This window comes from Neolamprologus multifasciatus, chromosome 2, assembly GCF_963576455.1.
Source record: "Neolamprologus multifasciatus chromosome 2, fNeoMul1.2, whole genome shotgun sequence".
NCBI classification, from domain to species: Eukaryota; Metazoa; Chordata; class Actinopteri; order Cichliformes; family Cichlidae; genus Neolamprologus; species Neolamprologus multifasciatus.
In genome coordinates, this window is record NC_140440.1 from 33450918 (window position 1) to 33477887 (window position 26970).

The 26970-nt window shown below is 42.6% G+C and overlaps 2 protein-coding genes across 2 annotated transcripts; both read left to right on the forward strand.

Moving 5' to 3' along the window:
- Positions 1-429: 429 nt before the first annotated feature.
- Positions 430-14592, forward strand: xkrx (XK related X-linked). Its single transcript, XM_085184775.1, has 3 exons — positions 430-1538; positions 8638-8897; positions 12910-14592. The coding sequence occupies exons 1-3, from the start codon at positions 1189-1191 to the stop codon at positions 13773-13775; spliced, it is 1476 nt and encodes a 491-aa protein (XP_085040901.1). The 5' UTR covers positions 430-1188; the 3' UTR covers positions 13776-14592.
- Positions 14593-14639: 47 nt separating this feature from the next.
- Positions 14640-26818, forward strand: nox1 (NADPH oxidase 1). The gene is made up of 13 exons (XM_085184724.1): positions 14640-14995; positions 15172-15267; positions 16139-16249; positions 18552-18636; positions 19325-19470; positions 19827-20020; positions 20110-20236; positions 20313-20405; positions 20486-20727; positions 23944-24106; positions 24392-24538; positions 24650-24774; positions 26676-26818. The coding sequence occupies exons 1-13, from the start codon at positions 14951-14953 to the stop codon at positions 26800-26802; spliced, it is 1701 nt and encodes a 566-aa protein (XP_085040850.1). The 5' UTR covers positions 14640-14950; the 3' UTR covers positions 26803-26818.
- Positions 26819-26970: the final 152 nt, after the last annotated feature.

A 26970-nucleotide genomic window follows, 5' to 3' on the forward strand; every position in this document is an offset into this window, starting at 1 on the left:
ACTTTTCCTTTTTCTCCCTCCCTCGCTCACAGACACATAACGTGTATAGCAGTCCATTCTCCCTGCAGCACGGACTACACTGCCTATGATGCTACATTCTTTAGGGCTATGCCTGTAGCATTCTTATTATTCTTTCTATTAGCACATCAACAACAACAAAAAGGCCTCTCTCACCCAGGAAACACACAGTCGCAGAAAGAACACGTCACCCTGTAACCATGGCAACCGTAACGCTGCCGCCCCGCCTAGAACAACAGAACGTAGCTGTCAAACAAAACCCAAACAGTCCTGACCTGTGACAATATGAAACAGGAAAATACCGCCGTGTAATCCATTTATTTCAACAAAGTAACTGTATTCTAAATACCACCGTTTTACACGGTAACTGTAACGGAATACAGTTACTCATATTTTGTATTTTAAATACCTAACGTCGGTACATGTATTCCGTTACTCCCCAACACTGTTTTTTAATATGAGTATATGTCACCACTTCTCATTTCCTTTCCTTCCACCTTGTGTACTCATTTGTGCGCACACTCAGCATGTTGAATAGTCTTCCTTGTACCCGTATTGCCCATATTTGGGGGAGTTTACCTATAGCTTACCTTCAATGAGCTCGTCTTACTTATTTTGAAAGCTGCCACCCATCATTTCCGGTGCCTCTCTGAGTTTCGGCCTGACTTGACGCAGCTGTTGCATGAAACACTGAAAACATGACCCGACAACAGCCACACGCCAACACGGAGCCACTCAAAAAACCTCCAGCCCGGAGCCAAGTCCTCTTTGTTTAACCAGGAACAACTACGAGCGATCGGGACGCTTCAGATCACCGCCGAGTTTGGACGATCGTCGGGCGGTTGGAGTTATTGTGAGGGTGTATGACTGGGCTGAACTTTGCCAATCCTGCACACTGACGCTGCACAAACGGACAGTGAGGTGATTTCCATTTGGCCAAACGCGGAGACACCGAAACACAATATAAGACGACGACGACGACGACGACGGGAAAACAGAATACAAAAGCCTCCGCGGGGAGTCGGGGATGAGTGAATGCCCGCAGTCGGATAGTCAAGTTATACGTAATGAGGAAAGTTTGGAGGGACAGCGCATCAAAGGAAATCTTTTGGAGGCAGGTTCCTATTAAAGTGGCGCTCTGACTTCAGTGGCGTAAACATCAAAATTACTATGTGCGAAGTGGCCATGGGGGAGCAGGACGGGGAGATCTCGGACGTGGAGCAGTGCTCCTCCGTGGCGGAGAACGGGGTCATGTTGGTGGTCAATCACAGCCGGGCCCGTCCTCCCCTCAGCGTCGTGCTGGCCACCGTGCTCTACTGCGCTGAGTTCATCACGGCCGCCGTGCTCTGCAGCATGTACCATCGCACCGAGGATGTGATCTGGATGAGCTTCACCATCGTCTTCATGCTGGTGCCCGCTGTGCTCATTCAGCTAGCCTTAACTTTCATCCACAGAGACCTGGGTCGGGACCGTCCTCTGGTCCTCTTCCTGCACCTGCTGCTGCTGGGCCCGGTTATCAGGTAATTGGGAAACGTGGCCAGTGTGTGCGCTTGAAATCAGGATACTTTACTGCTTGTCATTTTTGTTATTACACCTTTTTACCCACAATAATAAGGTTAGTCTGTGATAAATTACTATTCAGGGGCATTTAAAGGCAGAAGAAAACATCCCCAGTACCCATAAATCCAGTTTAATTTCCAGTCATTCCAGTTCCAGCTTGATTTTACACTGTAGGGAAGTTCACTAGATGTCAGCCACTGCTGACTGCATGAAACGGTGACAAGTAGCACGTAAACAGACAGTTAAATGCCATTTTAATATTTGATATATATGTTTTAGCAATAATGTTACAGATTTTTACAGACTTGATGTTTCTTTATCTGCAGTGCAGTATATAAACACCGTATGACTTTTAAAACTGACAAAACAAGAGCGGTTTTTCACTGATTGCTGACATGTTAGAGACAAAGCAGTTAACAGAGAAAACTTGCATCACTGAATCTCATTAGTTCACCTTAAGTCCTAAGTGGGCATGCAACTTCCCACTTAGTTACATGCCCACTTAGGACTGTCCTGCCATCAACAGTGCAGGACAGTTAATGGTCTACAAATTGACAAGTTCTGCAGAATGCATTAAAGCCTGGCAGCAACCTCTGAGAGCTGGAATGACTCTGCAGCAGGAGAAAACTATGGAGACGAGTTGCTTAAGGATGTAAGATGCATGATATAAATGAACAGTAACACCTGTTAGGGTTCAGTACCTTCACGAACTACAAACAAACTGCCACTTTAATTGAATCTAACAAGTCTAGTTGCAAACGTTGGAACATTTCATTAGCTTTTGCTCGCGTACCCAGTAAACCGAAAACTGCATAGGACTATCAGTCATTTTTGATAGCTCATAATCTCTTGTGGTTGTAAGGCAGATATTCTCCTAATCTACCCTCTCAGATGAGTTTAAGCTGCCTTTTTTCATGTAATATTTTTTTTTGACACTTCATCAAACACGACAGGATTTCATCTTTGACTCTGCAAAGCTGTAATGAGCTCTAATTTGGCCACGCTTAAATATATCCACGTCCACTGATGTCAGTCCCTTGCTGCTCACTCTTGCAGCACTACGGTTGAACCAGTGTTTTTGCACTGAATAAAGATTTGCAGGTTTGGTAACCGAATCACACTCCAGATGGAAAGCGAGTCCATTATGACGAAGAGGCTAGATGAGTGAACATCACAACCTCCCACATCCTTCAGTGTGTTGACTAGTAATAGGCTTCAGAACAAACAGCTTGTCCGATGATACCCGTCGCCCTCTTTTAATTTAAAGTCTCCCTGATGGCCAACCGCTCGACGGTTGTGGTCACTCTGTCAAATGACTGCACAACACTTACTAGCACGCTTTGTAGCACATGTTTCACACTTATGACTTAATGCCACTTATGACTTTATATGACCTCATCTTATGTTAATGGCATCCAAAGGTCTCTGTGCTGCAGACCAGTCAGGCAAGAGAAAGAGGAAAGGGGTTTTGGATGTTGCTGCAAAGGTTTCTAGAAATAACGAAATGCTTTATTCTATTCTTGTAGGTGAGACAAATGAGCACATCTAGAAAAAGAATAACACCAGTGCATACATTTCAGTCAAGCAACAATGAGTGTTTGCTAGCTTTGATAAAGCTCGTTTGTTTTTAGAGGGAGCAGTTCTGTTTAAATATGCTCAGCTTGCACTTCCATGTCCGGCGATTTGAGCTGAGATACCTGTTTTGCACACGATGACTGGTGTAAGAAAACACAGGTGGAGGCGTGCCATGTATGAAAGGAAACATGCATGAACTTCAAACCTATGCTTCCGTCCCTGTTTCTCTCCCTGAACTTTGATTTGTCTCAGTGCTCAGACGTAATGAGGTGCATTTACAGTGAAACTAAAGGGCGTGGACCCTTTTGTCTTCTGTTGCAGATTAGGTGCCCTGGAAAGAACAGTTTGCAGAAAGAGGCACGGCTAAAAGTTGGCTTACTTTATGGCTGACAGTCACAGGCAATGCTTTGTAATGCCAGTCAAAAGTCAGGAAATCTCAAGTGCTGAGACAACACTATTGATCTAAACTTATATTATGTAGTGTAGTGTCCAAATATGGTAAAAGAATTCAAGTCTCGCGTTGTTCCTGTTTTACCAGTTTTAGTAAGTGAAAATTGAAAATCATAACAATGTAGCAGAGACATTAAAGAGTATCTACTTGCATGCTGGATCGCCAAATAGAGCTGTGGTTCTTACTGTAAATGAAGTAAAGCCACAGTATCTAATTATTAACATATCCATCCATCTTCATCCGCTTTATCCGGGGCCGGGTCGCGGGGGCAGCAGCCTAAGCAAAGAGGCCCAGACCTCCCTCTCCCCAGCCACCTCCTCCAGCTCATCCGGGGGAACACCAAGGCGTTCCCAGGCCAGCCGAGAGATATAATCTCTCCAGCGTGTCCTGGGTCTGCCCCGGGGCCTCCTCCCGGTGGGACATGCCTGGAACACCTCACCCAGGAGGCGCCCAGGGGCCATCCTTACCAGATGCCCAAACCACCTCAGCTGGCTCCTTTCGATGTGGAGCAGCAGCGGCTCTACTCTGAGCCCCTCCCGGATGGCCGAACTTCTCACCCTATCTCTAAGGGAGATGCCAGCCACCCTTCGGAGGAAGCTCATTTCCGCCGCTTGTATCCGCGATCTCGTCCTTTCGGTCACTACCCACAGCTCGTGGCCATAGGTGAGGGTAGGGACGTAGATCGACCGGTAAATTGAGAGCTTCGCTTTTACACTCAGCTCCCTCTTCACCACGACGGACCGGTGCAGCGTCTGCATTACTGCAGCTGCAGCCCCAATCCGTCTGTCGATCTCCGGCTCCCTTCTCCCATCACTCGCGAACAAGACCCCGAGATACTTGAACTCCTCCACTTGGGGCAGGAACTCATCCCCGACCCGGAGTGGACACTCCACCCTTTTCCGGCTGAGAACCATGGCCTCAGATTTGGAGGTGCTGATCCTCATTCCCGCTGCTTCACACTCGGCTGCGAACCGCTCCAGTGCGAGCTGGAGGCCCTCACCCGATGAAGCCAACAGAACCACATCATCCGCAAAGATCAGAGATGAGATCCTGAGGCCACCAAAGTGAAAGCCCTCCGCCACTTGGCTGCGCCTAGAAATCCTGTCCATAAAAATTATGAACAGAACCGGTGACAAAGGGCAGCCCTGGCGGAGCCCATCACCCACCGGGAACGAGTCCGACTTATTGCCGGCAATGCGAACCAAGCTCTTGCAACGGTTGTATAGGGATCGAATGGCCCGTAGCAATGGGCCAGACACCCCATACTCCCGCAACACCTCCCACAGGACACCCCGAGGGACACAGTCGAATGCCTTCTCCAAGTCCACAAAACACATGTAGACTGGTTGGGCAAACTCCCATGCACCCTCAAGTATCCTCGAGAGGATGAAGAGCTGGTCCAGTGTTCCGCGACCAGGACGACATATATAACATATATAAGAGATAAAGCCACACGAAAGAGTAATGCAGAATGATATTGGGAGACGTTAGCAGCAGGAAGGACAACTTAACATTGGTAAAAATTTAGCTACATTTACTCAAGTACTGTACTTTTTACAAGTTGCACAAAAAACTTCACACTGTCTTTAAGACAAACAGTCAACACACTGTGTCTTCAAATGTGGTGTTTTTGAGTCTTGGTGATGAACTCAAGCTTTAGTAACCTGACAAAACAATCTTAATTAATGACTTACTGATTCTCTTGAGTGAGCTGGACGATAGAGAAGCTTCCATTGTGGAGGCTGCCATCAGAAGACGGGCACACTGTGTCCAGGTCAGCACTAGTACAGAGTCAGGCTGTTGGTTTGCTTGATGCTCAGTTGGCACTAAGGGTCCCAAAGTCTGCCAAAACATTATCCCCCACACCACTGCATCACCAGCAGCAGCCTGAACTATAACACGAGGTCGGATGGATCGATGCTTTCTTGTTGTTAACACCAAAAATCTGACCCTGCCATCTGAAAAGGCGCTGCAGACATGATCAGACTGGTCGGACCAGACAGACTTTTTCTAATCTTCTCTTGTCTGATTTTTGTTAAGCCTGTGTGAACGCTAGCCTCAACATTCGGTTCTTAGCTGACAGAAGCGGCACCTAGTGTGGTCTTCTGCTGCTGTAGCCAATCTGATTCAAGGTTCAGAGATGCTCTTCTGCATTCCTTTTGTTGAATTTGAGTTACTGCTGCCATCCTGTTAGCTCAAAGCAGTCTCACCATTGTCCCCTGTCGTCTGGAATCAGCAAAGGTTTTTTGGCGAGAGAACTGATGCTTACTGCATATTTTCTCTTCTTCAGACCATCCTCTGTAAACCTTAGAGATGTTTGTTTGGGGAAAACTCCAGTAGACCAGCAGTTTCCGAGATACTCAGACCAGCCTGCCTGGCACCAACAACCATGCCACATTCAAAGTCACTTAAATCACCTTTCTTTCACATTCTGATGCTTGGTTTGAACTTCAGCAGGTCATCCTGGTCACATCTACATTCCTAAATGCACTGAGCTGCTGCCTTATGCATTTTTGCATTTGCATTTTTAAAGCAGTTGAACAGGTGTACCTAGTAAAGTGTTTGCTGTTGCTTCCATGTCACAGCTAAACAACTTCAAACACCCCTGTAGCTGGATTATGAAGAGGAACCAATCAGAAGAAGAGATTGTTTTAAATAACAATTCGGTTTAAAGTATTACATCTAAAGGATATTAGAACTTTTATGCACAAAAGTTACAGTAGACTGTAAGAATAAAACATAAAAGGGGGGGAAACCATGATTGGTACCTTCTAATTAATAGGCATAGATCATTTCACATTTGCTGCTTTAATAAATGGGTCCTGATCATGGTAACAGTTTCAGATTGTGTTTTAAAAGAGCTTAGAGGGACTCAGTAAAAGGAGAAAATATCAAGGATGGTTCTGCTGCCGACCTTAACAAAAAACAGCTGTGTCTGTCAGCTGTGTACACTTGCTCTCTATCCAGCACACGTCTCACCTCCACCTAAAAAAGCTTTGCTCATGCCAGTGATTGAAAATGGCCTTTGAAGCAGTTTTCTGCTGACTGCATGTCTAATGCTTTTCAGTTATCATCCATTGTGTCTCTGATGCCTGCCGGGAGTGCAGCAGCGAGGCCGGAAAACAGACACCATGATTGTTTCTGCAGTACAGCTCATCCTGTTCTGCATCATTATGGACTGCGCCGCTGTGAATAAATCACCTCTGGTGCAACTTGGCTCAGATGGGAGGCTTCCTGTGTGACTTAGGGATGGCGTAATTGCTGATCTCGTGGCCACACCGTCAGACATCCCATATCTGCTGTCGAGAGAGGAATCTCAACCCTTGATGTTCACAGATAACTGTCCGTTTTTTCAGAGCCTTGTATTACTGGTGCATGCATCTGAAAATACTCAGACAGTCAACGTAAAACAAAGACGTTATCTAATGAGAAACTTATCTTGACTTGTTTCTTTAAGTCTATGAAACCAAACCAGGGATACACAACACATAGTTACTTTTTTGTCAACCAGGACTAGTTGAAACATGCTGAGCGTCTTATGTGTCTCAACCATAACAGTCTGAGGAGGCTTTGCCACTGAAGCTGATGGCGTAATCCTAAGTGACCACAACAGGAGGATGTTGCTAAAGACTTACTGAAAGAACTTCCTGAATGCTCTTCTGCCCTATCTAGTCAGGAATGTCAGCATTTCTTGAGTTGCTTGACCTTGTGTTTTTTAAAGGCAGTTCCTCTTCTTTCGTGTGGTATGTGGCCCGCTGTGCTGCTGTATTTGTACACCGAGGGGACAGATTGCATGTTTAGACTGCAAATACAGAGCAGCAACCAATGTTTCCTTCTATAAATCTATAAGATGCTTCTGTTGAAGTCGGGGTATTGATTCTCTTTGTTTTTTTTCCCTTTCTCTAAGTGAAATTCAGCCTGCCTCTCAGTCGTTTTACAGACTCCTAAGTGGAGACTGGCTCAGGTTCAGTGCCATCAGTTTGCATATTTTGCATCCCGAGTCTACTGTACTGCCACAGTTCCAGGAAATGATATCAGGTCGTGCCTTCTCCGTAACGCTGTGGCAAACCTTGTACATGAAAGTCAAGTGTCTTTCCTGTGACTGCCAGCGTAAAGAATAAAGCATGCGTGTGCTTGTGTGAGGCTGAGTGACTATGCGATCTTTTTTCCTACTTGCCATCTAAGCGTGGGTCAAACACAGTTCAGGCGTTGAACAGTGGATCACATAAACGCTACAGCTTTCCTAGGAAAAAGCAGCTGAAGCAACAGTGTCGGAAAAGGCATTCCAATAGAGTGATGTGAGATTTAGTGCTCCGGTGGGAATACTCCGAGGGCTGTGTTTTCAATACAGATGTACAGCGCTGTCCGTTCCTGGTTATTTTAAATGAATATTATCACAGTGTTGGCATGGCCAGACACTTGCACTTTGGCTATATCACCTAAGTCCACATTCAGTTTATTTTTCCTTTTCATGACGTTTGTTGAGCATTCAGAGGCTATACATTTTCCACAGAAACCCTTTTCAGTGCAAAACCTGTTTCCCCTCTTTATGAATACTGCTTTTTTTCCCTCTGTGACCAAACACTGAGAGCATTTACCTTGCAAACCTTAAGGGAACCACACCCTGAGACTTTCTGGTAATCCATCCAGGCCTTGTGGAGCAGGGTAGTCCTCCTGCTGAGTGCCCCCTGCTGGACTCTCAGTGCTGTGTGTCTTTATAGCTGTGATTTGCAAACAAAGGCTTGTTCATTCTTCTGTGACATGCATAAGAGCAGTGTTGTGTCAGCGCCGTAATGTCCAAACCTTTAAAAACAAAGCAGAAAAACAAATTCCCGACACACGAGCCCCTGATGTCTGATTCGGATCCTCTGCTGCCCTTCAGCGCTCACACTCTCACGCGCTGATTCCACAACGCCGACATCACAACATACCAGCGTGGCGTCCTCTAATTTAAACCCAACATCGCACTGCCCTCTGTTGGTGTGGAAACATTACTTCGCTCACTCTCACACACGCCTCTCTCTCTTCCTCAGGTGTTTCGAGGCGCTGGTGATCTATTTTAAGGCAGGTAAAAAGGAAGAGCCTTACGTCACCATCTCCAGAAAGATCAAGCTGAAGAAGGGAACGGGGACAGAGATGGAGTGGGAAATTGGCCAAACGGAGCGCATCCTGGCCACACACAGGAATGCCTTCAAACGCACCGCGGTCATCCAGGCTTTTCTGGGCTCCACGCCGCAGCTCACGCTCCAGCTGTACGCCACCATCCAGGAGAAATACATCCTCCCTACAAGAAGTAAGAATCAGTATGAGGGTATCTTTAAAAAAAAATCTTAATAATATTAAAATGATGAAAATCATTCAGGTTGGCAGCTCTTTATCTTCATCACTTTGAATTGATAGTGTATCAAAGAAACTGCCAGTGTTCGTTTATGTAAATGCAGTCCACAAATACTGGGAGATTTACAGCAGAGCTATAAAATGTTATTTAAATGTCACATCGTTAACAGTTGCATCACCTTTAGTAATTACTATATCTGTAGATAAGTTGTCGAGTATGCCAAGGTGTTCCCGAGCCAGCCAAGACTTTGTAATTCTGTGTGTGTTGTAACTGAGCTGCCTGTGCAGACACCCCGCGGAGGAGGATGCCAGCAGAGTTTGAAAAAAAGTTGTCGTACGACTTCATAAAAAGAGAGAAACATGCAGGAAGTTTGTTTAGCAGCTAAAAATAAATGGAAAAATGAATCAAACCGCATAGAACCAGTCATGGCATGAGTAATCTGATGCACGTTGGCTGTGCTTCTGGAAATACTTGGATGAATCTTGAGAGCGGTGCAGTCTGTCTCTGAGATTTCAAAAAAGCAAAAGCTCTGTGCAAATGTGAGTTTCTGTGACAGCTCAGACGTGGCGAAAGAAACCACAAAGTGCACATTGCTTGCATTTTGACACAAACTATTATGGGGAAACTTCGAAAAATAATCTGAACTGATGTCTGCAGGATATTGAGTGCGTTCTTTTGTCAGATGAGGTTAAGATGAATTTGTTAGGCTCAGATTTTAGCTCATCGGTCGGCTGTCGACCCACAGAGGTGGGCGTTGGACGGTAAGGAGCCGTTAAAGTGCAAAAGATATTACGTTAATGATATTCATGGATGGCGCCATAAATGTCTGTGAATGTGTAAAAATGCTGGCTCGCAGGATTGCTGCCAGTTTTAAAACAAATCTGGCAGAAGGAGAAGGATCAGGCATGACAGTGATCCAAAGCACCTTTTAAAAATTGTCAAGTAGACAAAAGTCAAACTTGGACGTTGTCTGGCTTAAGTTTAGAAAACATTTTGGGGCATGTATTCTTAACTATGTATATTTAAACTTTTTTTACTTTCTAATTTTACACAATTGAAAATATGCAAATATAAAACTGATGCTCTAACTTTAAGCTTGGTGACATCTGTGCTCACAAGCAGATGTGGTGTAATCGTTTTTAAAGGACCCCAAAGCCAACTGGTGTTTTGGGGTTTTTTTATTAACAGCTTCAGGCATGTTTTCAGGCATAAATATTGTTGTTTGTTTTCTGTGAATAACTGAGATCTAGATTTTGTTCTGCACATTGCTTAAGCGTGAAAACGGCAAATGTAAAGCTGCTGAGAAGCTGGAGGTGCGCAGCCTGTTGTCTGTGCTCGTTTCTTCTTTTTTGACACGTTGCCGTTTCCATTTTTATTTTTACATGATTTTATAATAAAGTGAAGAACATTCATAAGCAAGCAATAGGTTTGTAGACTTCTACATTTATGCAAAGAGTCAATGTTGGTCCTTCTTTACAATTTATGCAGTTCTCTTTTGCATGGTGGATTTAAGCTTCTGTGCTAAACTCAATTCAAGTTTTCTCAGGGCTGAGAGCGGATCAATGTGTAGGCGTCTGCCTTTCCACTTGCTTTTTAAGAAACGACCGTGGATTCTTAAGCAGATGAAGATGTGGGGAGGTTACTAGTCATCAATTCAGAATGTTAATTGATCATCTCTGAGCCTTTTGAACATTTTCCAACATGATAGTGACGTCTAGATTGTCACCACGTTGCTCTTGAGGGGCCACACGAGAAATCGGGACTGTTGTGGACGTCCTTAACTTGTGCAGCCGTGCAAATAGTGACTAAAAAAAGAACAAATTTAATTTTGTTTTATTAAACATTATTTTTAGGTATGTGTAGCAAAGTATAGATGTCCTGTGGCTAAAATTAACAAACTAAAAGTAACTAAAATTCAACCTGTGTTTTGCAATTAAAACATTTTTTCCATGATGTTCTGGAAGTTGGAGGTATATTGTGTGCAAGAGCAGTAAATAAGCCACAGACAGACAATGTAAGAAAGCACTTTCTCACTGTTTAGCTTTTTAACACGTCAGTCTTTGCACTGCTTTTAGGACAACTTGAAATTTTGACCTGATGATGGCACTAGAGGAACGACTTTTTTCCCCTCTGTCCATCTAAAAGTAGTTGAGATTGTTCAGAGTGGAAGAGAATGAAACCCAGGCCAACAGCCCAACGTCTCCTCCCCTCCTGCCATGCTGCTGGTGCAGTTAAAGAACAGTTTATTCTTTTAACTCAAACGCTAATATCATCTTGTTGAATTGGCAGAATTGCAAGCTACATCATGACCTTCAGAATATATAAGTACTTCTTAGTTGTTTCTTGGACTTGACACATTTCTGGAAAACCTGATAATCCATCTGGATATTTCTGGAAAAGTTGCCTTTTTCACTCTTAGTGTCCCATAAATATTCTTAGGGAGTTCAAGTCAAGTGACTTAACAGTGATTTCAAGTAGGGATGCAACGATACCAATTTTTTCAAACCGATACGATACGATACTTGGATCTGAGTACTTGCTGATACAGAGTACAAAAAACAATACTTCTACCACACACACACACAAATACAATGAATTGGAAGACAGGTTTTATTTTATTCCCTGCCGATAAAAAATAAAATCTTAATAAAAATGACCACAAAAAAATTTCAAGTGAAAAATAAGCACTTCTGTTAAATTATTGCAGAGTCTCCACATTGTAATTTAACAAAATATCACTGAACTATTGGCACTGTCTCGAGCTTTCAGAATAATAAATAAACACTTCTGTTTGGAATAAAATAAATACAAATTAGGTTTGAGAATAAATTAAACTTTTAAATTATTGCAGAGTGTCCATATTGTAAACAAACAAACAAAATAATTATTATAAAATAAATAATAAAATATAAAAAATTCTAACATAAATAATAAATAAAATAATAATTCCCCCCCTAGTGGCCAATCTAAAAAACTACAACAGAAATGACCAGCCACCCTCTGATTAATGAAATAAGTCTGTATCAGTTCATGGTATCGGTTAACTTTTACGAGTATGAGTACACACACATTTTACAGTATCGGCCCCGATACCCGATACCAGTATCGGTATCGGTGCATCCCTAATTTCAAGTTTTGTGCTCATTATCCTGCTTCAGCGTGAATCCTTTCCACAAAAAAATGCATTCAAGAGAATGAAGCAGGTCTCTGATGATTGGATGTCTGCTCGAAAGACTGGTGTTGATCTCCCTAAATCCAGTGAAGGCTTTACCCCATCACGTTTCACCACCATTCTCCTGTTCTTCTTCTTCACTTTAAATCTTCTGCTACTTCAACAAATCTCACAATTTATCAGCAGCATGAACTTTTCTCCATCATTCACAATGAAACGCTGCTTTGTCTCAGCTGACCATTAGATTTGGTTTCCCATCTTGATGCTGCTCGTCTCAGAGACCAGAGAGCATTTCTCCAATGAACTTTTACTGATTGAAGTTTTTCTTTGTTGAGAAAATCACTGTTTTTCTGATAAAGGCGCTCTTGTGTTTTGTTTTGTTTTTCAGTGATGGTGTGAACACTTTCGATTTGGCTGATTGTACTTTGGATCCAACAAATTCAGCTCCTACAGAGACTAGATTAATGCTGAGCCCCTTTCCCTGCAATAACCGATCGATCTCTGACACCTTCACTTAGCTCTAACACCTGATGCTTCCCTCTTTGCACTGCTCTGGTTATTGCACTGCAGACTCTGCAGTATATTTCTTATTTTCGTGTCAATGAACTTCCTGAGAATTTCCAGGTTGACATGAAATTTTGATGCGGTGTCAGACCCTGCTGTACGTCTGTTAAATTCTGATCTTTTTAAGTGAATAAATCATGTTCTCTGTGCCCAAACTGTTAATAAACCTACTTTTTAACAGTTTATAGTTTCTTGTGAAGTCTAACAGGTCACTTGTGTCTGTGTTTCCAGTGGTGCTGATGGTCATCACCCTGATCTCCATCACCTACGGGGCCCTCGTGTGCAGCGTTCTGGCCATCCAGATCAGATTCGATGACTACAAATTACAGCTGCGCCCCTGCGCTTACCTGTGCATGACTGTCTGGAGAGGCTTGGAGATCGCTACCCGGGTCACGGCGCTGGTCCTCTTCAGCACGGCACTCACTCATTGGACGATCCTTGTCGGCATGGTTAACCTTCTTTTCTTCTTCTTCCTCCCCTGGGTTGAGTTCTGGGCCAGGAAAGGCTCTCTAACTGAGAATGTGGAGAACAACTTTTCGAAGCTGGACACTGTGGTGGTGCTGTGCATGTTCACGTTGCTGTACGCCTGCATAAACATCTTCTGCTGGTCGGCGGTGCAGCTCGACCTCACCCATCAAGAGCTCATCGAGAAAAGGCAGCAATGGGGCCGCCTGGCCATGTACTACTGTGGGCGCTTTGTTGAGAACTTCCTCCTCATCACGCTCTGGTACTTCTTCAAGTCGGACTTTTATGAGTATGTGTGCGCCCCGCTGTTGGTGGTCCAGCTGCTGGTCTGCTACAGCCTGGCTGTGCTCTTCATGCTGCTCTTCTACCAGTTTTTCCACCCTTTCAGACGCCTCTTCAAATACAACGTCCACGACTGCCTGCACTGCGTCTGCTGCCATAAAAGAAGGCGTGGAGAGCAGGGGAGGCGAGGGAAGCCGGCACACTCGTACTCTACGTCAGCCACCATGGTGGTTGGGGCGGAGGAGCCGGCGGAGCTGCTGGACACTCAGGGTTCACAACCTCCTGACCTCACCAGCCAGCTTGGAGAGCGGGAGACGGCTATTGTTGACGATATGATGGAGGCGGCCTAAGTAATCGAATATAAAGATGCATCGCTGAACAAAGTCTGGAGTAGTTAATTTGTGTGTTTCTTCAGAGAAAGTGAGGTGGCATGTCAGAGAACAAACTTTTGCCTTTTTCTCTTCAGTTCAAACTTCTCGTTCTGTAAGGTATTTAGGGGGACTCCTGGTGTTCTCATTAAAGATGATCCCAGACACCGAGGGCCCCGCAAAGGTCGGTACAGGAAATAATGTAGCGTGCCGAGATATGCAGCGACACACAAAGGCCGCTGGTGAGAGGGCAGCCTGAGCCAGGTGTGAGGGGAAACGTGCCGAGTGGAGTGTCCCAAACATCGACCAGGAGACCACACTGTTTACTTAATCTCAGGGTTTTCATAGCATGAAGGCCCTTTTGCACAGGTTTGCATCTGAAGTAGGAGACTTATTAACGGGGGAAAAAGTGAAAAACACACTAACAGGAGGATGACAAGTAAAGGTCAGAAGATTTATCTTCCTCATACCAACTGCTGTGATGAATGCCTCGTCTTGTTCATTGTCCACTGTGGCTGGCTTTTGTTTAAAAAGAAAACGGGAGGGGTTTGTGTTGTGAAACAGAAAATTACAAATGTCTAAAAGCCTGTGAGAATATTTTGGTGTCTTGTGTAACACACAGGAAACTGAGAACTAGCCTTATTCTTGATGTTGCATTAAGGAGACCGACACTGATGAGCTTCTATTTTATTGAAGTGCTTTAAAAGTCATTTTTTAATGTTTTGTCCTGTTAAAACGGTGCCTTCACTGCTACTACTGTGTTACTTGAACAATAAATAAAATGATATCTGAATATTCAGGCTTGCTTTTGTTTATTTTTCTTTTATTACATTTACATATACAGTAGTACACCTGTTCTTGCCATAGAACAACTTGCATAGCCGATCGGCAAAGTGAGATATATGGTATTGTGCAACATATACTTCCTCATTCCTGCCATCCATGACCGTTGATCCAGTTTCCGGGAGGTAGGAATGCGATCAGCAAGACTCAGGAAAACTTCCTGAACAGCGCAATTTCAGCTGCTTTTGTTTCTTTGTCTCGTCACCATCACGCACCTGTAAATGAAGGAGGAGTCCAGACAAGCGGGGATGAAATAAAAGTGCCCGCAGCTTAAAGGATGCAGAAGCTGCTCGAGTCGAGATAAAGAGCTCAACATGGCGAACTGCATTGTCAACTACGGCTTTTCAGCCTTCATACTGGTAAGTTTTTCATATTCACACGTTTGCGATTTCATTTTTCAACGGAGGGGTTTTGTAAACGCAGATGTGGGACATTTACGCACAGCTTTTGCGCGCAAAGTCACGTATTTCAAATACATTTTTTCAATGCTTGCAACCATTGTGTGATGGAAACATGGTTCTGGTTGTGTTTGCAGTTTGTGTGGATGGCCATCAACATCTTCCTTTTTGTGTATTTTTATTTCTTCTACGACTTGGGGCCGCAGTTCTTCTACACGCGTCATCTTTTAGGGGTGAGTAAAGATCTTTGTTACGATGCTCGGTTCATTACTTTTACCAAAAACAATTACTGCTTCTCTTCTTTGAGTGAATTTAAGTTCAGACGAACGGGGATGTAAATAGCTGAGAATAGCAATGGTGTTGAGCTTTTAACTTAAATGCTCTGTGTCGATGTTAAACTGCATCAACCCTGACAAGTACGAATTACAATAATACAGAAGAAAAGCGAGTTTATGTCACACGTAGACTATTTGTATATATATGTTTTCCCCTTTATGTATAGTGCTTCGTTTGGAGAGTGTTGTCTGTCCCATTCTTGTAAAGATGATGGTTTTTGAACGTCTCTTCAACTGTTCATCTCCAAGAGATTAAGCTAAACTGTCAGAGAAACGTATAATATAGCAATAAAAGTACGTTTGTTTGTAACTTCGATCTCAACTGATTTTTAAATGACTCAGAAGCATGTATCTTGATCTGCCCATAAGTTGTGAGATGTGGAGGCAAAAGATTCTTCTTTTTTGATCGCATAAACGTCTTTATTACATACCGAATGTATTTTAATTCATGTGAACTGCAACTTGATGTGTTCAAGCCCCGTGCAATCACACAGAAGTACTTCTTAGAATGTTGCCATATTAAAAATTCAACATCGTTGGACCCCAAATGGTTATTTAAATAAGCAATGTGTAAAAATTAAGGGGGAAATTTCTCTAACTGACAGCAGACTCCCTTTTTTAGCAACAGTGAGAGGCCAGATCCAGCAATAAGGCAAATGTGGTGGAGGGTAACGCCTTAAAATGGAAATAGGAACTTAAGTATATAAGAAAATGCATTTTCTGTGATTTTCATGAAATGATGCTCATATGAAGATGTTTTTTATTTTAGTCTGCTTTGCCTTGGGCCAGAGCTCCTGCAGCTGTCCTCAACTTTAACTGCATGCTCATCCTCCTCCCAGTGTGCAGGAACCTGCTGTCTCTGCTCCGAGGCTCTTTTGTGGTAAGTTCCTCATGTTTTCATTAGGGATGGACCGATCTGATATTACGTATCGGTATCGGTCCGATACTGACCTAAATTACTGGATCGGTTATGTAATAAATGTAATCCGATCCATTGAATATCACAAAGCATCTCACAAAACTTGCAACATAGCGTAACCCAGCTCATCATATGCGTCACGTGATAGAGCGGCTGTGGCTGTTGGCGGTGAGCATTTGGAGCCTCTACATGCTTCCAAACCGTCATTTCATCTCCGAGAAGGTTATCCCAGAGCAGGCACGTGCAGAGGGGGGGGGGGGGGGGGCTAGAGGGGCTTGAGCACCCGCCCCTTTCCTGATGGGTGCCCAAAGTGCCCTTTTGTTGAGGCAACTTTTTTTTTAAAAATTATTATTATTTTTTTAATGTGTGTGTGCGTGCGGAGTCCTGTCTGTGCCCCTCAACAATAATATTTAACTATTAATCACAGTTTTGCTAAATAAAAGGATCTGGCTTGCATCAGTCACATGATCACATTTAACCAATGATCGCCCTTGACGGCAGAACGCGCTGGTTACGAGCCGGGAACGAGCTCACAAAGAGCACGCGCATTTTTTGCGGTCCGGAGCTGTAGAAGAAACACAAATTAACTCAGAGACACAGACTGATGCGACAAAACCAGTAAGTAGGTGTACAGCGTACACTGTAGTGTATAGCACACAGGAGTATTAGCTTATTACGGACACGTTGGTATGTTGAAACAAACGAGCGTGCTGTGTGTGCAACAGCGTGACAAACATTACCTGTCCTTTTATTAACTGCACATGTAGTGCTGGTCATAGCTGCTGGCTACCTGTGTAAGGCTGTCATGGGTCTGTAGCTCTGTCACCGTTTTAGGGAACATATTAAGTTTTAAAGTATTTAGAACATATTTAGTTTTAAAGTATTTAGAACATATTTAGTTTTAAAGTATTTAGAACATATTTAGTTTTAAAGTAAGTTTCCGGGCTTTTCCTGCCTTTTTGGAGGGATTATATTTCACTAAAAAACGATCTAATATGCATGTCCACATAATTATGCATTATTATAATTATAATATATTAAAAAACACACGCTGTATTTTAAAGAACATACATTAAGAAGCAGATTATATTAGATTTATATTTTAAATAAGACAAAATTTGGTGTTTACACCAGTAAAATGATTTTATCTCTACAGTTTAAAAAAGCTTTCCCCCCTGCACAGAGTGGATAGTGAAACAAATGGAATCATCATAAATACATTATTTCATATTTATTACTTCCCCCTCCTCATTGCTTTATTATTGTAGCTCTAGTAATAAATAATAATGTTTCTGGATCAGCACCATGATGCCCATAGTATATACAGTATTCTGAAGAAGGTCTAAAATGTCACTGTGTGTGCGTGCATGTGTGTGTTTTATTTAGATGGATTTAAAAAATATATATTACTCATGATATAACATTGTCCAGACATGGCTGGTAAGGACATGAGGAGGGAACAGTAGGAGTTGTGTGAGGCTACTAAAGGCAGGGCTATAACATTTTTCTGTCATTATTTTATTATAGATTAAGTGTTAGGTGTGGATAATTAGATTATAGTTTTTTGCAATAGCAAGTTGTGCCTTGTTCTCAGATAGACAGCACATGGAGAGTGATATATGAAAAGATGGGATGGATGGAAGAAGAGAAGCAAAGAATGATTCACAGGCAGAGCCTAAATTATTTCTCACAGTTTTTTTGTTGCCTTATGGTTCCAAGCGCTGTCACCAATCTTTGCATTTTGTTATTATCTCATGATACTTGTTTAATCAGCTACCATCTCTCCTATGGACTTTTTAATGTCTACAGTCTCAGATCAACACAGCCCTGCCCTTCCCATATTAGATTCTTGATGAATGTGTGTTGTTGTTATTCAGCCTGGTTCAATGTGCCCCTTTTTAACTTTGAGCACCTGCCCCTTTAAACCTCTCTGCACGGCCCTGTCCCAGAGAGAAGTAGAGCAAGTGTGTAAGTTCATCTCTAAATGTTAGTGAAGCATTCCCACGTTAAGCTCAAGACCCGATATATGGAGCGACTGCGGTGCACTCGTAAGGCGTCCTGGAATCAAACCCCTGACATCTCATGTTTGTTTTGTGATGAGTTTGCATGTTCTCTGCACGCTTGTGCAGGTTTCTCATGCTGTCAAACTATGTAAGGTTCAATTTGCTTTGTGCTTTGTGCTCAGGTTCAGTAGCTTTCTGTTTTGCAAGAATGTCACTCCCATGTTTTGCCATTCACTCCCTTTCTTTCTTTGTCTTTTCAGCGTTGCAGCAGAACAATGAGGAAACAATTGGACAAGAATTTGACTTTCCACAAGCTGGTGGCATACACGATCGCTCTGATGACAGGTATGTAATGGTGAATTTAATTTATATGGCAAACGCAATGTAAGGTGAAATTGTGCGTCTGTTCCTCCTTATGTACCTCATGTCTCTTTTAAGTAGATATTGGAATAAAATCTGGCGATATTCTTCTGTTGTTTCTGTCTATTGTTTTTCTTTTGTTTTTTAGGTGCTATAGTTGTGCTATAGCCATAGCGACATGAATTATGCTCCAACAATAAAAGACAAAGAGACAAACTTCTCACTTTCTTTTCAAAAACGTGTTTTTGAAAAGAAAGTGACACCCACGCACATCATTTTTGAAATGACGTGCGTGGGTGTTAACTATTCGCCACACTCTGCAAATGTGCCTGCATGAGTGATAAGCACATGTTTACTCAAGTCTCGCAGTAAAACGTATCTCAGTCTATTGTGAAGTTGCAGTAAAACTGACAGAAAGATGAATTATTTTTCCCTTCCTTCCATCAATCACGCAGCCACACACACAACACACACACAGGTCAACAAGTGTTAAGTAAAGATCTGGAATTAATTTTGGCAAGACGAGTTACAGGGAAACGACTAAGAACTTTTCTCAAACGAGCGACTGCACATATTTGAAACTGTTTCCTTTGATCAACTTGTTAAAAACACTTTTCACAACTTTTTTTTCTACATAAAGCAGCCGTAACGTGTCTCCTCTGTCTTGTCACAGCTGTTCATACGATCGCTCACTTGTTCAACCTGGAGCGGTTCAACAACAGTAGACAAGGTGTTGGCGACGAGCTCAGCGCCGCTCTGTCCGAGCTGGCTGACACAGAAAACACCACCTACCTGAATCCAGTCCGTATAACCAACCTCGTAAGTCATCTACTGATTGCTCCGAAAGTGACATGAAATGAAACGCATCTCTCAACAAATACAGAGCTTTGCATAAAACAAATAACAGGACTTATCATTTATCAAACTGTAAAATGTGGAGGTGCCGCTTTCGCTCACAGGTGGAGCAGATGACCGCATGTCTCATGACTTAATGCAGTTAACACAGGTTCATTTTTGACCTGAGACCCTTTTACTGTGTCTGATGAAGACAAAATAATAATACAATTTAAATAAAACAACTAAAACAACAACAATAATTAAATATGGGGATCCTCCGTTGGATGTGAACACTGTGACCAAGTTGTCTGAAAGCTCACGCGTGGCTTGTGTCTCAGGATCGTCAGCAGATTCCCACCTACTTTGCCTTCACCACCATCGCCGGCCTCACCGGTGTCGTCATCACTCTCGCGCTCATCCTCATCATCACCTCCTCCATGGAGGTCATCAGACGCAGCTACTTTGAAGTGTTCTGGTACACGCACCACCTCTTCATCGTCTTCTTCGCCGGTCTCGTCTTCCACGGAGCCGGGTACGAGACGGGCTTCAGCCTTTGTTGACTTTGGCTTGTGTGTTGTTATTTTTGCATGCAGGATTCATTTGTGCAATTTGCACCTGCAGGCGCATTGTGAGGAGCCAGCAGAGGACAAATCCGCCACACAACACAACTTTTTGTAAAGATCGCCCTGATGACTGGGGACGGATTCCTGAGTGTCCCATCCCTCAGTTTGCAGGAGGGTTTCCACAGGTTTGTCCTTTTGTACAGAGAGTAAATTAAAAACGTCATCAGTGAAACCTCGTTAACCTCTTCTTGGTTTTTTCAGACCTGGATGTATGTGATTGGCCCGATGGTTATTTATCTCTGTGAGCGCCTGGTTCGTTTCATTCGTTACATGCAGAGAGTCCGATACAAGAAGGTACGTTAGACTCACATTTCACCTGCTGCTGCTTCCACTCTTTTTTGCACGGGACCCTAATCCATGTGCTTTGTCTTCAGATCGTCATGCGACCCTCTAAAGTGCTGGAGCTGCAGCTGATAAAGAATGGTTTCAAAATGGACGTGGGTCAGTACGTCTTCGTCAACTGCCCAGCCATCTCACAGCTGGAGTGGCACCCGTTCACCATGACGTCTGCGCCCGAGGAGGATTTCTTCAGCGTCCACATCCGCTCGGCAGGCGACTGGACCGACAAACTCATTGAAATCATGAAGAAGGTACCAGAGGGAGCAGAGGGACCCAAGTGAGTCAAGCAATCTGACCTTATCCAACCTGTTACTGTAGATGTTTCATGAGGAGGTAACTATTGCTGTAATTTGTTTTGTTTTTTAAGCTTCTAATTTTTCTGGGTAAAATCAAAACTATTGTTTTTGTCTAAAACTGTAACAACACACAAATACGTGACTCTCAAGAAAGAGTCCAAATGTCAAAGCATCTCTGAGCAAGATAACAAACTCAGATTGCGTCAGTGTAAGCGCATAACTGTGTACAAAGTATCCAGACTGATGCCATTATTAAACATTTTTAGGAGAAATCAAATTTCATGTTTCCAGATACTTTAATGGAGGCTGTTAAGCCAACTAACCTACATATATGGACGTTTATTCACTGTAATGAGTAGGGATGGGTACCGGTATCCGGTGCCATGATGGCATGATGGTTCTGTCATAAACGGTAGTAACCAGACCGAAAAGCAGCGCACATTTCGGTGCTTTATTTCGGCGCTTTATTTCGGCGCTTTTTTTTTCCTGAGCTGTGATACACTTTAGATTCTAGCCAATCATTTTATGTTTCCGAGGATAGTAGGCGGGTCCAGGTACGTACGTTCTTTTAGAGCAGAGCTACAGATTAAAAATGTCCAAGGCGAAGCAGTCAAAAGTCTGGCTGTACTTCACAGCAAAAGATGCAAACTCAGCAGCTGCAACAAGTGCTTTAAGCTGATACTGTGATACTGTCAAAGGAGGTAACACCTCAAATCTGATGAAACACCTGGCGACGCATAGTGTTTTTTTTGAAAGCCGAGAAATGTGCCGTATTTGATAGCTTGCTGCGAGACCTCACACCGAGCACATCTACTGCGGGTGTGGTGCCTGTTATCGGACCCGGAGTTAGCAACATCCCCCAAAAACCCGAAGAGGAGAGTCCTGGCCCCTAGCCCTGCCAGTGTAGCAGAAATGATGAGGATGATGATGCAGCAGCAGCCGTTCTTCTCTGCGTGAGCAGCTTAATGTTGTTCGTGTGTAGCTAACCATGTTATTAAATTAATGCATGTAAGGTGAACTAGCAAACACCGTCATAGCTACATGCAGCTGTCTTCTTGTTTGATGGCAGATACTCCCTTCACACTGGCCAAAAAGGCTAAAATGACCAAAGAAAAGTGGAAAACAGTTAAACATGAGAGGTTTTTGGAGAAAGTTTGTGTTTTTTCCATTGTTTAAGCTGCTTCCAGCCAAGAGTGATGCCATATATGCCCCATAGCTGCAGAAAAGGCTAACATTGTTATCTTTTTACAAAAAAACAGCTGAACATGAGAGGTTTTTGGACCAATTTTGTGTTCTCCATTCTTTAAGCACCGGTTTGAGCACCGTTTAAGCACCGGCACCGTTTCAAAAGTACCGGTTTGGCACCGGTATCGGATAAAACCTAAACGATACCCATGAGATCCATGGTGACTAAGTTTTCTCACAAGATCAACATCGCAGCTTTTTTCAAGGGTTTTTATTGCACCAGATTCCAGTTTGCACTTTGTTAGTGTTACAGATCAAACGGTATTTTTTCAATCTTTGCAGTGAGATTACAGTTTCACTCTTTGCATGAATGAGTATTGTGCATGCATAAAAACAAACAGCCACTGCTGTTTAGCTGAGGTTAAAAAGGGTGTGGATTGCTATGTGGCATTTATCCAGGTTACCTACTTATACAAATTTACAAACCGATTTCCCAGCAGTCGTCTCCAAAGTTCAGGAATGCAGTTTGAAACTCAGGTGAGACGGACAGAGTCGCCCACAAAAACGCACAATAAGTGCATGACGTAGCAATATCAACTTTACAATTAAATTTGGTCTGAAGTAAAGGGCTTTAATTAAACGGGACTGCTAAGTCTGACCTGACTCGTGTGTTGCGAGGCTCACTTATGGCTATGATTGTCATGTTAGTTAGCTAATATAACAAAGACAGATGCTAATAAATGCATATTTGAAATGAATTTGCTCATGTGACTTTTGACACAGTCATAAATGACACTCATATTTCAGACAAATTCCCCAGTTACACCAAAGAGTTTAACGAGTACTACAAGTAGTCAAAGGAGCTTGCAAAGAAAAGCGTCTGGACTTCTTTAAGTTACTTGAAGACGTTTCACCTTCATCCGAGAAGCTTCTTCAGTTCTAAGGTCAAATGGTGGAGAGTCCCAGATTTAAACCTAGTGGGAGTTTCCCCCCACAGAGGGACAAAAGGACCCCCTGATGATCCTCTAATCGCCTGAGCCAAGGTGTGAAACTGGGTGTGGGTCCCAATCAGCCAGGGTTTCGGATGAGTTCATTGTGAAACCTGGCCCCACCTTATCATGTGATTTCCTGAGGTCAGATGGCCCAGGATGTGAGTGGGCGTTAAGGCGTCTGGGGAGGGAACTCAAAACTGGATTATAGATGGCAGACAGTTGGTGTCGTAAACCACCGCCTCTGTTCAAAGATGGTCGCTCACAGTGGACATAGATGCTTCTTTCACTCCTCTTTCAAACCATCTGTCCTCTCTGTCCAAAATGTGAACATTGGCATCCTTGAAAGAGTGACCTTTGACCTTAAGATGCAGATGGACAGCTGAGTCTTGTCCTGTGGAGGTGGCTCTTCTGTGTTGTGCCATGCGCTTGTGAAGTGGCTGTTTGGTCTCTCCGATGTAGAGGTCTGGGCATTCCTCGCTGCTGTACAGCAAACACCACGTTGTTAAGTCTGTGTCTATATCTGGGACTCTCCACCATTTGACCTTAGAACTGAAGAAGCTTCTCGGATGAGAGGTGAAACGTCTTCAAGTAACTTAAAGAAGTCCAGACGCTTTTCTTTGCAAGCTCCTTTGACTACGATGACCTGGATGACTGAGAACCTTCGCAGACGAGTACTACAAGTACTTTAATTGTTTTTGATTATTGCTAAAAAATGTTGTCATTCTGTTATGTAACTGGAAAAATTGTGTTGCCATTCAGAATATTACATCCTCCAAACAAACAAACAAAAACTGAAGATTATAGCATAGCAATAAACAACAATACATGTACATTTAAACTATAACAAGCCTAAGTGGGAGCCTTGGAGTACGCCACAGGAAACTGCAAAAAATCAAAGCCTCTACAAACTGATACTGACGTCCAAAGTCACATCCAGCAACTCGTTTCTTGACGACCTACAACTAGGTCTTTGAAGACATCTGAAAACCTGTAGTTTATTTTTCTTGTTTTTGCCCTCAGGTTGGGCGTGGATGGACCTTTTGGCACAGCCAGCGAGGACGTGTTCGACTACGAGGTCAGCATGCTGATCGGTGCTGGCATCGGCGTCACTCCGTTCGCCTCCATCCTCAAGTCCATCTGGTACAAGTTCAAAGACTCTGATCCTAAACTGCGCACCAGGAAGGTAACTTAACCCAACTGCTCCCCATCAGCCTGCTTATTATGAAATAGATGAAACCAATTCATATAAAGATTATTTCTTTAAGGTTGGGACAACAATAACCTTAGTGTTAGTTATTAAATGCTTTTGACCTTATGTTTGTGTGAGATCAAACCAGCTCACGTCTTCTATTCAAACCTAACACAGCGCCTTCAATTGTCCTGTAAATAAAGACGCTTGTGTTTTAAACAGCACACCCGTGCCAGAGCATGAGTCATTGTTTAACATGCATTTGCTTCCTGGTTTCAGATTTATTTCTACTGGCTCTGTCGGGAAACGCACGCCTTTGAGTGGTTTGCCGACCTTCTACAGGTGCTGGAGAAAGAGATGGAGGAGAGAGGCATGGGGGATTTCCTCACCTATAAACTCTACTTGACTGGATGGGATCAGAGCCACGTACGTGTGTGAATCAGTCATTAACCTACTCCACCCTCAGACCAAAGTCCACAGCAGCAGTTTGATGTCATTTCATCTCAAGCTCAGTGGGTTTTTTCTCTCCCTCCACAGGCTACTCACGTTATGGTTCACTTTGATAAGGACACTGATGTAGTCACTGGGCTCAAACAGAAGACTCACTATGGCCGGCCCATCTGGGACAAGGAGTTTGAACAAGTCCGCATAGAGAACCCCACGTAAGCTTAAAAACAAATTCTCTGGATTCAAACAAGTGCTTAAAAAGACTCAGAAGAACAAGAACTTTTAAAAAGTTACCTTAAAGCTTTCAAAATGTAAATATTTCAGAGCACAAATGCCATTAGTTCTGCATATTTCTTCAGTTAACTAAAATAGCTCAACTCAGTTGCATTTATATGGCCTGAATGACCTACTTTTTCATTTCACTGATAATAAAGACAATGAGTATTACCATTTTATAAATTCTCTCACAGTGAAATCTGCTTATTTCAATATGTTGGGTCTAATAATATTAATGTAAAGATGATATTGTCTCAAATGTCATCTTAATAATGAAATAATAATTAATAGGGATGCACCGATACCGATACTGGTATCGGGTATCGTGGCCGATACTGTAAAATGTGTGTGTACTCATACTCGTAAAAGTTAGGTCTACAGTCTCTGTAGGAGCTGAATTTGTTGGATCCAAAGTACAATCAGCCAAATCGAAAGTGTTCACACCATCACTGAAAAACAAAACAAAACACAAGAGCGCCTTCATCAGAAAAACTGTGATTTTCTCAACAAAGAAAAACTTCAATCAGTAAAAGTTCATTGGAGAAATGCTCTCTGGTCTCTGAGACGAGCAGCATCAAGATGGGAAACCAAATCTAATGGTCAGCTGAGACAAAGCAGCGTTTCATTGTGAATGATGGAGAAAAGTTCATGCTGCTGATAAATTGTGAGATTTGTTGAAGTAGCAGAAGATTTAAAGTGAAGAAGAAGAACAGGAGAATGGTGGTGAAACATGATGGGGTAAAGCCTTCACTGGATTTAGGGAGATCAACACCAGTCTTTCGAGCAGACATCCAATCATCAGAGACCTGCTTCATTCTCTCAAATGCATTTTTTTGGGGGAAAGGATTCACGCTGAAGCAGGATAATGAGCACAAAACTTGAAATTAGGGATGCACCGATACCGATACTGGTATCGGGTATCGGGGCCGATACTGTAAAATGTGTGTGTACTCATACTTGTAAAAGTTAACCGATAACATGAACCGATACCAACTTATTTCATTAATCAGAGGGTGGCTGGTCATTTCTGTTGTAGTTTTTTAGATTGGCCACTAAGGGGGGGGGGAATTATTATTTTATTTATTATTTATTTTATAATTTTTTATATTTTATTATTTATTTTATAATAATTATTTTGTTTGTTTGTTTACAATATGGACACTCTGCAATAATTTAAAAGTTTAATTTATTCGCAAACCTAATTTGTATTTATTTTATTCCAAACAGAAGTGTTTATTTATTATTCTGAAAGCTCGAGACAGTGCCAATAGTTCAGTGATATTCTGTAAAATTACAATGTGGAGACTCTGCAATAATTTAACAGAAGTGCTTATTTTTCACTTGAAATTTTTTTGTGGTCATTTTTATTAAGATTTAATTTTTTATCGGCAGAGAATAAAATAAAACCTGTCTTCCAATTCATTGCATTTGTGTGTGTGTGTGTGGTAGAAGTATCGGTTTTTGTACTCTGTATCGGCAAGTACTCAGATCCAAGTATCGGTATCGTATCGATTTGAAAAAACTGGTATCGTTGCATCCCTAATAATTAATATATTGTGCATTACACTTGAGGGAAAGACTAAAAAAGTTTGATTTTGTCATTATGTATTATTGAGTCTGAATTAATAGGCTTTGACCTTTTAAACTGCTTAAATATAAAGTCTACAACACCAACTACACAAGAACTGCAGGAGGCTGAATCCACTGTGAGTGTTTTATTGATTGTAACAGCATGTAGAATCTGAAAACGAGCATGTTTTCATAGCTGTAAAATAAATGAATGGAATAAAAGTTTGAATGATGATAAAGCAGCTTTGTTTTGTTTTTCTGTGTGTTTTAGGTCCATCGTGGGAACTTTCCTGTGTGGCCCTGAAGCTCTGGGGAAAGTCCTGGAGAAGAAATGTGCCAAATACTCAGACGTGGATCCTCGCAAGACCAGATTTTACTTCAACAAGGAGAACTTCTGAGCAAAAAATAAATAAGCAAACGAGAGAAAAACAGGAAGCGCACATTCACATATTTCAAAGGATAACAATCAGTTGGAACTTTGTCTCGCTTCAGAAGAGAAATGTGAAAACATCGAGGGAAACCAGTGTGACAGGACGAGTGTTTACAGACCTTCCTCCATCTACTCT